Genomic DNA, 16,201 nt, shown 5'->3' on the forward strand with positions numbered 1-16,201 from the left:
GTCTCTTCTTCTGGTGTCTTATTTAAGCACTCTTTCACTACTTGTTCCCCTACTGATGTTGCTTAATGAGACATGGTTTATTCCAGTGTCTGTGTCTGCCTGCTGGCTCTGCTTCCCAGTAGAAAGTCACAGGAATTAGTTCATGACCCCTGAAGCCCAAGAAGTGCTTACCTATCTATAATTTCACAACAGTTCATCCTGTTATTGAAGGTGGTGGGAGGCTGGAACTTCAGTGGTTTGTGCAGCAGCTTCCCCAAGAGTCTAGCAAGGCTTGAGACAGGCAGTGTCTGCTTGGAAGCCAAGCACAAGCTGCTGCTCAGGTCTCTCACGGGGCTCCTTGCTGTTTCCCTGCAGGTGCAGCCGTCGCTCTGAGTGCTTGCGGTCCAGGTTGAGTGAGCAGTGGCTCTGGAGCTTTAACTCTACACAGCAGTGTCTGTCTGTCCAGTCACTCACTCCAGCCAACATCAGCAGAGAGGAAAAGAGAAATGTGAGTGGTAGTGATCCTCTGATGGTGCTCAAGCTTATAAAAAGTCCTCTGCAAACTAAGGAGTCACAAGTCTTTCTGTTGCTTTAACTGGGGTGCTGAAATACTGAACCTACAGGCATGTTGTCTGCCTCACACGGGGGACTTATCTCCTGGTGCAGCCAAGCTGTTAATTCAGTTGTTTGGTTGTTTCTTTGTTTTCTCTGAAACTAAGTGTCCTTGCCTGCTAAGATTTACTGGGTATTCTGCAGTATGTGGTGCCTGCTTGGATGGGGATCCTCCTTGTTTTGGTATCTGTAAGGTGCCTGTGTCTGTGCTTTCAGTGTTTCTGTCACTTGCTGTCAGGAAGGCCTGAAAGGAGTGGCCCAAAATTACAGCTCCTGTCTGGGATGTGATAGCTGACAGAAAAGCTAAGAAGGTGCTGGAGTGATTTGAAGTCTGTCATTGTGTCAGGAGGTGGCAAGAACCTGTCTTTTGCTAGAGGCTTGGGCAGTGGGGGAAGTTGTCAGTTGCTGGAGGGATGCCAAGTTCAGTTCAGGAATAGCAAGAGATGATGAATGGAACAGTCAGTCCTAGGAGACATTATAGGAAAATGAGCATTTTTGTAGGTAACTATTTTATGAGATTCTTGAAAAAAACAGAACAAGAACATTATATTAAATGAAGGCAAATTATTTACTGGTTATTATTGAACTGACAGATATTCTTGGCCATCTCGGACTTACCTTCTCTGCGTGAGGAAGAATTTTATTCCTGTTATTTTGAAGATTATGAAAGCCCAGCAGTTCTGACAGAGTCAGGAATCATGTGCCCTTCTCCAGATCCCAGCCAAGCACCAGCTTTGCCAACAGGAACAGGTTAGTGAAATGCTTTAAATGGAGCATGATAGCTCTGATAACATTGTTGGGAGAAAGTATATTGTAGGCCATCATATTGCCAGGATTAACAGCCATGAATGTATGTGGACTGTCAGCAGGTGTTCATTTCATTCCTCATAATATCTGTTTGCTTTCTACTTGTGTCACACACATCCTGTGCTATTTTGGGCAGTTGCCAAATTCCAGTGCCAAACTCTGATAGTTGGAAAGGAGATCCTGTTTGAAGGGGTGTATGCAAATCTGAATGTGATCTGAAATGCAGTCTAGAGAGTGGCTGGTTTGGCAGCTTTTTCCTAAATCTGGGGAGAAAACTCTCATAAATATTGCTTTATTATTAAAACCAAGCAAAATGCAGCCTTCTCAAAATCCATGTAATGGGAGAAGGAAGTACACATAAGGAAAGGCAAGAAGAGACCTTAAAGTCTCTTAAAGAAGAGTCCTTAAAGATATAAATGAATCTGCAATGCGGCATAACCTTAGAAAATACCCAGTCTGCCTGTGAACAATAGCTGGCTGAGTATTGCTGATTGGCCACTCTAAAGAACCTGGAAAGTTCTCCATTTGTTTTCTTTGCATTGGATTTTACCCAGCCTGTCAGTGTGAGCTCTGATGAGCTGATCTCTTCAAAGAGCTTGTTCATCTGAAGTAAAAGGCAGGTGTCCATTGGGACACATTCCACACCATTCACCTAAATGGCTGAACAGATTTTTCTGTGCAAGTATGCAGCTGGCTAATAGGTATGAAGCAATCTCCATGGACATAACATGACACCAGAACTCAGCTAACACACTCATTCAAACTCCTTCATTTTCAATATTATTTGCAGCATTTTAATACCTGGCTTTCACACTGCTTTAGTCTGGAACAACCCCACCAGATCTCCATTCAGGGTGGTCAGGCAGAGGGAAGAGGGCTTCATGCAGTGCCACTGCAAGCAGAGTGGGCAGGATTTGCTTCTCTGTGTAGTTGTATGGGCTTGAATGTAAGCACAGTTGTGAAAAATCAGTGTAGATAAAGCCACAGTCTAGTTCTCATTATTATAGGCTTCAGATATTCTTATCAACTCCTTTGTAAGTCAGCCTTGCTTTTATTGCAAGATACCTTTCCTACATTACTTTCATATTCTGTCTGAGACTTATCAAGTGGCTCCTGTTCTGTGGCATGAGCTTGCTCGTGGATGGTTTGTCCCTTTGATCTATTTGTGTTGTCCCTTTGCTTCCGCAGTGCTTCTCCCACTCAGTGAGCTATGGCCAGGCCTTCCTAGCACAGGGCTTTGCTGTTTAACTGTGCCAGCTTCTTCTTCATGTTCTCTTGTTTCTCAGACTTCCTCTCTCCTTCACTATTGTTATTCCTTCTCTGGCTTCTGTACTCTGCTAAGATGAATTTGAAGCTGGTAACCAGATTCATGCGTTGTTTTCTAAATGAGATCTCATTAGGGCCTCAGATACCAACACTTTCTTATTCCTACTTATAATACTTTCCCCAGTTCACTAAAATATTAGCCATTTTTCAGCTTTATTTTAAAGGTTGCATACCAGCTCATCCATCATGTGTAGCTGTTGAACTCCAAGTTAGTAGCACAAACTCTTGCTCTCAATCTGCAAGTGCTCGACCTCATCTTCTGTACTGTCAAACAGTATTATTGGCAGTCATGGGAAATAATGGCCTTTCTGGAGAAAGGAGTATTTATAAATATGGTGTCATAACCCTGAAATCCTGGGAGGTGTTAGCCCTTCCACCACTGCCAAATGCAATCACCTCTGTGACAGTGATAGGAGTTGGCAGTATTGCAGTGACTCCAGCCTCCAGCTGCATAGGATATACCCTTATTTTCTGCACATCCAGGGTTTCAATACACCCCCCATCACTGTTTTATTAGCATGCTGCTTCCCTTGCCATCCTGTCAGGAACCCAGCTTAGACCTGACTGGTTCTTCACATATTGATTGTTTTGCTGTGACTAGAGATTGCTTGCAAGAGGAGCTCTGCAATCTCATTCTGAGAGGAACAGTGCACAAGGTTCTTGTTACTTGCTTTTATTGCAAACTGCCTGAGAGAAACCAGCAGCTCCTGGGGTTGAGCAGAGAATGCAGTATGCTCCCATTATTTGGAGAACTAGTAACAAACTCTAAGGTTGAAGGCATTTGTCTGGGACGAGATTAATAAGCTGATTTAGTACTGTTTTATGCAAAATATCTCCTTCCAGCTGATGCTATCAGCTGCAGTAAGATTTGACCATCTCTGCAGCTATTTGGTCTACAGAAAACAGTGACAGTCTCTTCCCAAAGAGAACAGGGCTATCCTGAGGGTTGTAATTGATGTGAGACCTGGATTTTAAAGCAGATAAACCTTCAGTTGTGAGAAGTGAGATTACAAATCTTATAAACCTCTTCCCTGACTCACTTCTTAGTCTGGTCATAGAACAAAGCTCTCAAGGTAAAGGCGGCATGTGAAGGGCACATCAGTTCTAAGGTTTCGTTTTCCTTTGGATGACAAAAGAAGGCAATCAGCTTTGAGCCTCAATGTTACTTCTTCCTGTAATACAGAGATGGCAGTGGAATTACAGAGATAAAGGTGGACAGATCTTCAGACTAGGCTTCTTTCCCATGGCTTGGCGAGAGCTGTCACAAACTACTCCTGTTGAACTTGTCCAACCTGTTTTTAGTGTCCGTAGGATAATCCAGTGATTGAGGTGCTAAAAGCATGGAAGGGAATCTGCCTCAGTGTTTGACAGTGTCTATCCTAAAGCATGCTGCGTCTCCTAACAGTATGGCAAACTTGTAGGGGCTCCATTTCTAAGAAATTTTTATTTTCATTTTCAGATCATGTCACCATAAAGCTTGTAGTGCGTTTCCATGACATCTTCATTGCTTCTGTGGACTTCTCTTTCTATGACTGTGCTGCAGTGGCCCTGCTGTGGAAATCGGCACCGTGAGCACCTGCTTTTTCTCTTCTGTAGTTTTAGGGAGGGTGGCAGTCCCTTTCTGGGTTGTTCTGTCTTAGCAGCTGCTCTTCTGTCATTCCTCCAGGTGCCAGAAGTGTGTGAGCAGTCTCTGGGGATGTAACTGGTGCATCCAGCAGCACCTCTGCACCCACAAAGCAACCTGTGAGGAGGGAACCATTATCTACAATGAAAGGGTACGTCTCCTGCTCAGTCCTAGTCCTGTGTGCTCTCACAGCCTCAGTGGGTCAGATCTCTTCTCAGGTAAAATAGCAGCTGTCAGTCACATCAAACAAGGAGATGAGCCGTTGGAGCAAAGAGGAGCTCTCCTTGGAGTGACATGAGGCTCTGCATCCCTGATAGATACTATAGGTGTCTGGGGAAGTACTATCAGATGAAGCAGGTCACTATCCTGGGGTTATGCAGCCAGTGTCGTCAAAGTGGAAGGACAAGAGCAAGCTGGCAGGGAGGTGGAACACGTGCTCAGTGTGTGGCTGTCACAGGGGCCTTGCATTTTTGTGGATGATGAAGACTAGCAGACCTCCCTCTGAGAGGAGGACAGTGCAGGCATCTGTGTGAAGAGGGAGTGTTGCTGGATCTTCTGCACTGTGAACATTCCCCAATCCCATCGCACAAGATGGTACAAGATATAGCTCTCATTAAAATCCAGAGGGTGGAACAGTGTCTTGTCTATGGGAAGTCATACAGAGTGTTTTTCTGCTTGAGTTTTACTCTGTTTCATTTCTTTCCCTCTTCTCTTCTCACTGTGTTGTTTCTTTCTAGGCTCAGATCCCAGCCTTGAGTGTGTATCCCTCTTCAGCTGCTCCCCTCACCAAATCCTCCACCACAGTCCCCACCATGGCCACAAAACCTGTCACCACCCCTGTGCACGTGGGCCCGAGCACTGTGCCCCACACGGAGCCCATCCACGTCACGCCCTCCGCAGCCTGGGAGGCGACCACGGAGCCGGCACAGAGCCCCAGCTACACCCACCTGAGCCTGCCCACCGAGGGCGCCTCTCTGCAGGCTGCCACAGAGGCCCCGCTGCCACCTCCAGCAGACAAACCTGTCACTGTGCCAGAGACAACTTCTCCTGCTGCATCTGTCCTCTCCAGCCCGTCTAAGAACATGGATCACATAGCCTTGCCCACTGAAGGGCCAGCCACAGCCCAGGAGGCCCAGCACACAGACCCACCCACCACGCTTGGGGGTAGCCCTCTGCACACGTCTCCAGTGGCAGCTGTAACACCTTCCCCTCATATCACGAGTTTCAAGTGGCCTCTAAGTCCTTTTCCTACCACAGAGGCACTGACATCTGCCATCTCATCTCCCCAGACGCCCAGCCAGGTGCCAGGGAGCCCTGTTGTCTCCGATGATGCTCCTGGGTTGCCAGGAACTGAGCTCCCTGTTTCAGGGCTCCCAACATCAGCTCCCCCACAGTGGCTGTTGGAGGAAGGCACAGAGCTCCAGGACACAGAGGACTGGATGGATTTGCTGCAGGCTGAGAATGACACATCTCTTTTCTCTGCTTCTACTCTTCTGTCGGGTGATGGTGATTCTTCAGAGAGGGATGTCCCTGACTTTCCCAGGATCCTTCACCCTGACCTCGATTATCAGTATGATGCCCCTGAGTTTTGGGAGGAGGTAAGTTACTGGCCTTTTGTAATTCACAGTCTAAAGCTGTAACTCTTTGAAATTTTCTTACAGATTGCTAATCTGGTATTTCAGCACACAGGAGGGGTTGTGTCCTGTGGTTTTTTTTCAGAGAGAAGAGCCTAGCTGGGGTCCAAATGCATGTCCCTGTGTGCAGGGAATCCAGGGATCTTCGCTGTTTCCAGTCAACGTGGCAAGGAAGATAACCCTGCTGGGAAAGAACTTCCACCTCTATCAGGTAGTCAGCTCAATGCCATCACCATCAAGAAATTTCATTCATGCAGGGCACTGGGCTGCTAAAAATATGTGTAAGATACAGGTGTGACTCTGCCTAGGTTTCTCCTAGAGGAATAACCTATTTCTGTGCATAAAGAATTCCATAGCTGGATGTATTTGTGTGTAGAAGGTCACCCAGAGAAAGGGAGAGTACAGGTGTGCACCAACCTGCTGGAGAAGATCTGCATGTATTTGGATTAAATTGCACCTGTGCTGCACTGAAGATGGTAGTTCTTGGAATAACTTTCTGCTGAATCCATCCTGTTTGTTTGTCTCTCCTAAATAAGCTAAAGACAAGTCATCTGTTCCCTTTCCTTTCTGGCATGCTTATGTTAATGTGGCTATTCCTGCCATACCTGAAACTTCTGCAGTGGGGAAAACCATCCTTGACAGCTGTTTCTTGGGTGTGCCTCTGATAAAAATTCTCTTTGCTTCTCAAGACAGAAGATGATTTAGTAACCTTTGACTCAAAAAACAACTCAGAACATGCAGCCCACAGTCTAGTTGTTACTTTATACATTAAACCTGACACACTGCACTGCTCAGAGGAGCAGAGCTGGTTCCAGAGAGATGCATATCTAGCTTTTTTACAGGAAGTATCTAAGCAGTTCAGTGGAAAGTTTACAGGAAAGAGACAGGGAGGAGAAATACACACTTAATGGTTTTGACATGCTCTCTCCTAATCTGTGTACTCTATTCTTCATTTCCAAGCTAGTGTTTCACAGGGATGTACTGGCATAACTTCAGTCCCACTGTTTGGTTTTTTTTAAATTTCTCCCTCTGTGCTAAGTTCTTCACACAGTGACACACATGCTCCTTTCTGGGTGTTTTATGTTGGTTTGCCCTTCATACATGGAGGCAGTCACAGCATAGAGAGCCCTTGAATTTAGCAGAGTGCCCTTGAATATAGGATAGAGGTGGCATAACAAGGGGAAGGAGAGGAGCATGCTGCTGGCCTGGTGGCTTGGGGAAAGGTGCTGAACTGGAGAGGCAGGATGACACCTGTGCAGCTCAAAGCTCTGTGCCACTGAGGAATGGTGCCATGTGTCTCCTCCTGCAGGACCAGCAGTGGGACTATGAGTGTGTCTTGAATTTGGAGGGGAGGACAGTGGTGATGGAAGCTTATGTGGAAGGAGAAGAAACAAACAAGTCCCTCTGTTATATCACCTGCCAGATGAACCAGGTGAGTGCTGTGCCATTTCACAGTTCACACAGGTGCTGGTTTTGCTCAGCAGGAGAATAGGATGGAAGGCAAGCTCTGGAGAAAAGAGCATATTTTGCAGAAGTATTTGTAGAATATTTAGCATTCTGGGGCCCTCAGCTATGATGCTGCTGCCTGCCAGTACTGGTACCTTCAGCCTCAGGAAGATTGTGCAGTCTGAGCCACATGATCTGTTGCTGCACTAGCTGTAGCAGGGATGGTGCTGTCTCTGAACTGGCCAGCATGGTGCCACTCCTGCTTTAGCTTGAGGCACTGTTGTTTGTCATTCTCTGCATCATGACTACTGTGATGATTGTTCTTTTGTGAGAAGAAAAATGCTGTTTTCTAGTACTGATTTTGTCCTTGGTGATAGAAGCAGGCCTGTAGATTGTAAAATTATCAGGGAAAGCTAAAACAGACATGTACACTTCTGGATGCTGTGTGAATTTTACTTAAGGCAAGATTTGCAAGCAGAGATGTTATTTTTACTTTAAAAACTCATATAGTTAAGGGAAAAGAACACAGGCTCTTGTGCACGAGCCCTGCAGACCAGTTGTGATCCTACATTGTCAGCTCTACTGAAATTACAAAAATGCCAGCTTGAGCAGCTTTCTGAGCAGGTGGCTTGTAGATAGGAATTGGCCACTTAGGAATGCAGTTAGGAAGTTAGACAAGTATTGTTGTGAGCACAGACTTGGTTTTCAGTGTTCATCTTAGTGAACCTAAACCTGCTACTCTTTCTGGAGCAGAATTGTGACTGTGAACCATGAAGACAAGCCTGTGCTGCCACTGCCCCAACTAACACGGCCTTGTCTACATGCATGGAAGTTCCATGTAGGCTGTTTGTGCCATGCACTGTTCAGTATGGATGCTGGTGCTTCTTGCCCATTCAGCTGGTGTGTTTTTGCCTCTGTTAAGTCCTCTTGATGATCTTTGTCTTTGCAGTACAGTTACACAGCACCTCAACTCGAATTCAATGCTGTGGTGTTTGTACAGAGGCGACGGCACCTTCGAGTGGACAGTGCTGCAGATCTTCATGGTAGGAGTGCAACACCTTCCCAGTAAAAACACAGCAGATGAGGTGGAAGGGAATTGAGAAATCCTCAAATGAGCCTTTTTATACTTGTGGTAGTCCTATCACAAGAAAACTAAGGAAAACAGAGCTGCACTTCTGTCACTTGTCACGGGGGCAGGAGGAGGAGTGGGGTCTGTACAAGACACCAGGTTGCTGGGTTGTGCTGTGCCCTGTGGAGATGTTTGCAGGTACCTCTGAATTTTTCTCCTTTGCAGTGACTTTTTACAACTGCTCTGTGGGACACACTGATTGTAGCCGCTGCCAAACAGCTGACTCAAAGTACAACTGTGTGTGGTGTGGAGGTGACAACCCCAGCTGTATCTTCAGGGGCTCTTGCAAGGAAGAAATTGAAGACCTGTGTCCAGCACCTCTCATTCACTCTGTGAGTAATTTGCTCACTGGTGTACTGCACACAGGGCAAGGAGGGCTCTGTTCTGCAGTGGAAATCAAAGGGCTGTGAACTCAGAGTGCAAACAGTGCAGCTCATTCGTTTATTGACCTTCTGAAGAGGAAGTTAAATTGGAGTCCCCCAGTGTTGTGAGGATTCTAGACTGCTGCTGCTGGGCTTTCAGTTTGCTAAGTGAACAGTGGGGAATGATTCATGTGTATCTCAGCTGAAACTGGAACACCAGAATTATTCAGAAGCTGGGAAATGGTCCACAGGATGGATCCTCCAACTGTCCTGAACCAGACCCTGAAACAGGTTGGCCCAACTAAGCCTGGGGCAGAGGAGGGTAAAACCTAAGGACAACAGCACAGCAATGGTGGGAAAGGCATGACAGGTTCCTGGAAATAATTATTTTTTGTCTGTTTATTTTAAATGTTTCTTGCTAACTGCCACATGACAAGTGTCTGTAGCCATGTGTCCCTTTTGCTGTCAGCTTGTCCTCCCTTCAGTGGCACACAACATCCATGTGCTGCATCTTGTCTTAGTTTACCTTGGATGCTGCTCAGGGACAGAGCTTTGACATTTGTGCAGCATGCAATTCATTGTCGTCCTGATGCTGAGGGGGGAATGGTGCTTACTGCTTCAATACTAGTAACATGTATTGGCTTGTGCATTCCCACTCTTCAGCAGAAATGCCCTGTGGAGTGGTCAGCATGTTGATGGGAAGGCAAAGTAGGGCAGTCTTTGCCTTCTAAGTGGATTATCACCTCTGGGTGGGGACTGCTGGCATCAGCGAGGTACGGGAAAGAAGGCTCCGACTGTGATGTTCTTTATGGCCTTTCTTCTGGTGAGACTGCAGCCTGGGACTAGTCCAAGCCAGTAAAAGGAGTCAACAGCAGTGACCTGAACAGGCAGAGTTTGCACCAGGGCAGCTGAAGGGCCCTGTGCTGTAGATCAGTCACCAGACTGTGGAGGTCTGAGATACTGTGACATTTACACGTGCGCGGATGTCTTTGCAGGTGTACCCCCTGTCTGGACCAGTGGAAGGTGGCACTAGAATCACCATCACTGGCTCAAACCTCGGGCAGAAACATCAAGACATTGCAGAAACTGTCACTGTTGCAGGAATTCCCTGTGCCGTAGATGCTCAAGAGTATGAGATCTCTAGCAGGTAGAGTATCTGTGAAACCTCCTCCCAGAGGCAGGCGCTGGCTTTTCCCTTGGCTGCTGACCCAGCCTGAGATCTCCTTGCCTTTGCTGTAGTAGGTGCTGAGCCCTGCCCATTCCCATGAAGTGCCCTGAGTAAGGTCACTGTGTAAGCACTTGCTCAGGCAATGTCCCTAGAGAGATAAGGTGTGTACGAGGTGACAGCCAAACAGTGATGCCATGTTCCAACCACACTGCCCAGACAGCGTGGAGCTGTGGGCTCAGAACCCTGCAATTTCATGGGTGTCTCACTCAGCCACAGGAGATTTCAATAAAGCAAAGGACATGGCTTATGCAAGTGTCACTGATAGGGAAGTAGCCTGACTGTGTTAACACAGGGTGAGGATGGGAGCATGTGGTTGAAGGCACACCCCTAGATTGTCAGTCTTCACTTGCTAGCAAGACTTTCCCCCAGGAACAAACGCAAAGAAAAGATCCTCTCTGCCAGGGACAGATAAGGAAATCCTGGTGGGCCCAGTGCCAATCTCTTGGTGGCCAGGAATGCCTGACAGGTCACACAGTGCTTGTAAAAGTAGTGGCAAGGACAAGGATGAGAAGCAGAAAGACCTGTCCTCCTGAATCTGGCTCATGTTAGTGATAGAGAATTGTGCAGTCGGTGTCTGGCCAGGGCAGAACAAGATAATAAAGCAGTAGTTAGTTGTTAAGAGGTATGAATGGGGGATAAGGAGAAAAGGACATTTGTGTAGTTGGCCCGTGGCAGGGCAGGTAGGTGGGAACTTTGGACAAGGGAGGGAGAGGAACCAAACAACCAGCAGGAGAAGAGGAGGGAAATTGTGAGTAAATTCTTATCAGAGCTATCACAAACATGTTTTTCCATTCCATGGTAGCAGTAGTTGTAGTACCCTTCCCTCTAGGAGCCAGGTAAGATCCTGCTGGGAATGGCTTGCTGTGTTGAGCAGTGTTGTCCTGTCTGTGCAATTTGTTTGTCTGGATCCATCTGCTTTCTGTTTTCATCCTAGAATTAGAGCTTAATCTTTCTGGGGTTAGCACTGTCTGTGTTCTGTATCTGTAAATCACCTGGCTTCACAGGGTCTTGGTTTGACTGCACTGCCTAAGTTCAAATTCCTCAGCCTCTTTAGTTGAGGGGATATAGCTGTGAACCTGGAACCTGCTCCTGAGCAAGGCCCAGACAAAATTAATCTCCTGCTATGCAGGAGGGCTGGGAAGTCTCCTGCAGATTAGCTTTTATGTTAGCAAATGAGTGCTGTAACATGGGACTCCTTGCTGCTATGTTCTAAGTACAGTTTGACTTTTCATCTTGTCAGCATCTCCCATAGCAAATTGTGTCTGGAAAAAGGGCTGGGAGGAATGGCTGGTGCAGATCAGGGGATCTGGCTGGTTGGAGAGGCCACTGGCTGAGGACCAGTGACAGCTAAACCCAGGTCTTGAGTCTTCTCCTGCCTCAGACACAGCACTAATGTGTGGATTGACCACTGCTGCCCTGAGGTCCCTCCAGATGCAACTGATTTTGATCAGCTGTGGAATATAGAAGAGTTCTTGGACTCTCTATCTGTGAAACAGTGGGATTCATCCTGTCTGTCCCAGAAAGAATAATTTTAGATAGGATGAGCCTGTTTGGAACCAGTCCCTGCTTTTTTCTGCTGCACCTAACCCAGCTTTTTTAGAGGTGTTTCTTGATGTTTGGTTGCATATTCTGAGCATCAGATAAGTCTGGAAGAAGGGAGCTGTGGTTGCTAGATGTTTTTAGGACATGCTGCAGTGGATGCAGCTCCCCTGCTCTCCCCTGGTATGACTTTGTTCTTGGATTGTCCTGCAGCATCGTGTGCGTCACCGGCGGGAGCTGGACAGAGAGGTTTGGGCATATCGTGGTGGAGGTGCCTGGAGGAGGTCGTGGGGTTTCTGGTCATGTTTTCACCTATCAGGTAATATAACTAAAATATCTCCCCTGTTTTCCCAGTACCTCTGCTAAATGGCTGTTTGAACTTGCAGGACTCTACCGGGCACTTGCTGCTGCTATTTTTTATCTGATTTTTCTGCTGCTTGTGCTGTGTGGTGTACTGGGATTTTTTTTTTTTTTGTTTGGTTTTGTTTGTTCCACCCTTACCCCCTTTTGGATTATAAGAACAGCTGTACTGGTAATACTAAAGATCCTGTAGTCTAGTGATTTTATTTCTTTTTTGACAATGATAGCTGTTAAATGCTTAGATTAGAGATAATCTGTATTTTTCCTCTGTTTTGAACTTGAAGACTTTTTTTATTGATGGCTTAGCATCTTACAAAGACTTCTGACTTTTCTTTTGTTAATATGCAAATTGCTGTTTGAACATGCTTTTATCTTCTGACCTTCAGCAGCTGGTGGCAGTAAATCCAAAATTCCTGTGCATTGTGTGGAGCAATGCTTCCTATCATTTTTAAACATGTTTCTGATAACTTTTTGCTATCTTAAACCCAGCAACTATGAAATAATACTTAAGTAACTTTTCAATACAATTGCTTCTTTTTCTTCCTTTCTGTGCAATTTACAAGAGATTCTGACAAGTCTTAAGTTCTTCCATTTCTGGCTTGATAGAACCATTTTATGTACTAGATTATGCTTGTTGCTCTTCTTTTGGTTATCACCAGGATACTATTTAGAGACTAGCAATGGTGTACATGTTTGCTTTTTATCCTTTAGTCTCCTTCCTCAGTCTTACTTCATGGGTCTTGCTTTTTGTTTGTCAGCAGTGACTTACTTGTGTCACTCTGCTAAATTTTGCTGCAGCTCCTTGGTGGTACTAAGTTTGTTTTTGTTACAGCATGGGTCTCAACAAAAATTCTTAGGGCTCCCTGCTGGTAATCTCCTCATCTGCTAGGCAAACAGGCAATTTATTTGCTACCTTGTTTTTCCTAAACTGAGTTATTAATCCAGTTACTGATCTCAACAATCCCTTTGGACTGTTAATCCTCAGGTTTGTGTGTGAGGCTCAGAGCTCTGCTGTTTGCAGCATCCATATGCCTTTGGCACTCTGTGGAAAGGTCCTTGATTTGTGGTTCTTGCTGGTGTTATTGATCCCTCCTCTGCTCAGTAAAGTAGCTGCTGGAGTATGGCTGGGGCCTGCCTGTGGTTTGGATCTGTAGCTTCTATTTTCAGAGCATTGTAGGCTACTGAACACATTCTGCTGCTTTCTTGTCCTGTCTTTTGAGGTCCTTGTCATTCACTTACCTTTTATTTTTTCTTTTTTTTTTTTCTTCCCTCTTCTAGAATCCAGAGCTGAAATCCATTGTTCCAACCCAGGGTCCCAAAGCAGGAGGAACCTGCCTTACCCTTCTAGGCTCGAAGCTGCTGACTGGGCATCCTAATGAGATCAGTGTCCTGCTTGGAGACCTCCCTTGTCAAATGTAAGATCAGAACTTGCCAGTTTGCTATCTGTGCACTGTCCTGAGTCCCTCCTAGGGCCTCCCAGGGTGTGATGCTGCCTGGAGGAGCTGGAGCTCTGCTTTCCTCTGTGTTTCAGGGGATCTTCCATGTGAGGGTCATGGCAGAAACTTCAACCATCTTAGATTCCGGCCCACCTTATCTGGGCATGAGCAGGGCTGTGCCCCTCTGTTCTGCTTGCCCCTTGACAGGACTGTAACCCAGCCTGACACTCTGCTCTTGCTGGTGGGGAGCTGCAGTTGGCTCCTGCAGCCTGATCCCAAGAGCTGCTTGTTTCCTTGCACCCAGGGACACATAAACCTGCCTCACCAGGGACACATAAACCTGCCTCACCTCACTGCTGGTGAGGAGGTGCACATGCCTTGGTAACATGTGTCCAGTCCCTTCAGTCTGGACAGTGATTGTACCTGCTTTTTGTCTGTGTGCTGCTCCCAACAGCTGCCCAGCAATTATTACTTGCACAGATAAGGGACAAGAGCTTTTATCGTGAGATTTAGGAATATAGCAGAAGAGGTTTGCAGACTCTCTGCAAAGAGAAAGGCACAGTACTATCAAATCTGTCTCTGCAGTGGCTGTGTTAATCCCTTGTTTTTCTTGTCTCTCCAAGCCTCTCTGAGATGACAGAGGATCAGCTGGCATGCCAGACAAGTCCCAGCAATGTGTCCACAGAACTCCCAGTCACCATCAAATACGGCGAGCAAGAGCGGAGATTGGAAGGATCCCTCTTTAGATATACTCTGGATCCCAACATCACTTTTGCAGAGCCACCTAAAAGCTTCCTCAGGTAGAAGGAATGAGTGTCCCTTCCCCTGGGCAGTGTGCTGGGCCTGCAGCACCAGTGTCATCTCTCTTGAGTAGCACTTTGGGGTGAAGCCAGGCTTGTCAGAATGAGATAAACAGAGAAGGATGGGAGCATGGACAAAACTGAGCTAATGAATAACAGGTGAGTCATATCAACTACTTTTGTCTTTCAGTGGAGGGAGAGTGCTCAGAGTTCATGGGTACAACTTGGATGTTGTACAGAAGCCAAAGATCCGAGTTACAGTTTCTCCATCTGAACGCCGGCGCCGAGGAGTGGGGCGATGGCGAAGGATCGTCCCAGACTCTGAGTGTCCTGAGGGCTCTCTGTGCAGCATCCAGCAGGTAGCACAGCACTCTCTGGGGGTGTGGGTGCACAGGGGTTGATGTTCCACCTCTGAAGAAGTGGCCTTTCGGTCCCTAGGGCTTTTTTCCTCCCACCACTTGCTGTTATCTGCTTGGATTGTACTAACAGTCTTGGCCCATGGAAGTGTTCTCTGCCAGGCTGCGAGGTTAAGCACTTACACAAACATTTCCATGGGCTGGGTCTGCCTCTGCCTAGAGATGTGCTGGACTGTGATGTGGGACAGAAATAGCAATGCAGCAGTGTGGAGGTAAAGGAATCTACATCTGAGCCAGAGAGCTTGTGTTGCTCGATGTGTCTGTGCTTCAGATTCTTCCTTCTGCGTATTTCAGTCTTCCCCTATAGTTCCTGGGATGTCTTTCACTCTGACATACAAAACCAGGCAGTGAAATTACCAGCACCACAATTATTTTCTGCTCTCCTGCTGCCAGTCTGCTGAGATGGGTCATTACAGAGATATTGATGTGGTCATCAAGGTCACAGAGCATGCAGCAGAATTTGCAGATGTTAGACAGTGGTTTGGCAGCCCGAGTACAAGAAGGATTTGCATCATTAGTGCAAATGATGAAGGGCTTCCTGTCATAAATGTGCTCCTGATGCACATGCATCAATAAAAGCTGGTTTTATCAATGTTCTTACGAAAGATTTGTGACTGTAGGGCAGAAAAAAATACTCTAATGCTTTCATTGAATGTATAAAACATATCCAACCAGGCATGGGAACACTTTCACAGAAGCATTCAGACTGGGAAAACAGCCTTGCATTGAAGATGTTTGGTCCTATTCTCTCAGAGCAGGGAAATCTAAAGCTGGTCGCTCTCCAGAATTTGCTGCCAGGGGAATGTCAGAGTTGATTCCCACTGTTGAGACCTTCCAACAAAACCAGTGCTATGAAAGCTTTCCTTTAGAGGAACATGGGGAATTCCTCAGATCTTGGATTTTTCCCCTTTACAGTTAAGCAGGGTTCTTCTGGCATTTCTCCAGACTAGAAGAATGCAGACTGGCCCCAGATTGTTTGGGGTGGAAAGTATTGCCAAGCTGCAGGAGAAGCCCTGGTGTTCGATTACTGACACTTTTTTTTGCCTTTTCCAATTAGTTTGAAGAACCATGTCTCGTTAACTCTTCCTACCTGATCCTGTGCAAAACTCCAGCCATTAACCTGCTGTTGAGGAGTGTCCGAATCAAACTGGAATTTATTCTGGATAATCTGAGCTTTGATTTCAATTCACTGCATCCCATGCCTTTCTCTTATGAAGTAAACCCCATTCTAAAACCATTGAATGCTGAGGACCCTGCCAAACCATATCGTCACAAGCCAGGAAGTGTCATCTCTGTGGAGGTAAGACAAAAACCAGCTGGAATTCATGTTCCTTGTATGAAGTTTTAAGTTTGTGTCGTACAGCATCCAAGGTTTTTAAAGCATTTGACAGGTTGCAACCTGTCACAGCACATATGCTTTGGCCTGTGAGAAACAGTACATAAGAGGAGGGAAAAGTGCATCAAAAAAGCCTCCTGAGTCGATAAATCATTTCTAGGGCTTTG

At 46.3% G+C, this 16,201-nt stretch overlaps 1 protein-coding gene across 5 annotated transcripts in view; it reads left to right on the forward strand.

The window, feature by feature from the left end:
- The window catches only part of PLXNB1 (plexin B1), a 77,338-nt gene that overhangs the window by 46,427 nt on the left and 14,710 nt on the right, over nucleotides 1-16,201 (forward strand). For all 5 annotated transcript variants that reach the window (XM_054639971.2, XM_077184273.1, XM_077184274.1 and 2 more), the window contains 15 exons: nucleotides 355-487; nucleotides 1,185-1,341; nucleotides 4,184-4,292; nucleotides 4,391-4,499; nucleotides 5,086-5,946; nucleotides 6,068-6,193; nucleotides 7,292-7,414; nucleotides 8,378-8,471; nucleotides 8,723-8,889; nucleotides 9,915-10,066; nucleotides 11,900-12,005; nucleotides 13,325-13,461; nucleotides 14,106-14,282; nucleotides 14,473-14,641; nucleotides 15,756-15,998. In XM_054639971.2, the coding sequence (XP_054495946.2) occupies nucleotides 355-487; nucleotides 1,185-1,341; nucleotides 4,184-4,292; nucleotides 4,391-4,499; nucleotides 5,086-5,946; nucleotides 6,068-6,193; nucleotides 7,292-7,414; nucleotides 8,378-8,471; nucleotides 8,723-8,889; nucleotides 9,915-10,066; nucleotides 11,900-12,005; nucleotides 13,325-13,461; nucleotides 14,106-14,282; nucleotides 14,473-14,641; nucleotides 15,756-15,998 (2,863 nt within the window). The remainder of the gene's footprint in view (nucleotides 1-354; nucleotides 488-1,184; nucleotides 1,342-4,183; nucleotides 4,293-4,390; nucleotides 4,500-5,085; nucleotides 5,947-6,067; nucleotides 6,194-7,291; nucleotides 7,415-8,377; nucleotides 8,472-8,722; nucleotides 8,890-9,914; nucleotides 10,067-11,899; nucleotides 12,006-13,324; nucleotides 13,462-14,105; nucleotides 14,283-14,472; nucleotides 14,642-15,755; nucleotides 15,999-16,201) is intronic.

Source organism: Agelaius phoeniceus, chromosome 11 (genome assembly GCF_051311805.1).
Source record: "Agelaius phoeniceus isolate bAgePho1 chromosome 11, bAgePho1.hap1, whole genome shotgun sequence".
NCBI lineage: Eukaryota > Metazoa > Chordata > Aves > Passeriformes > Icteridae > Agelaius > Agelaius phoeniceus.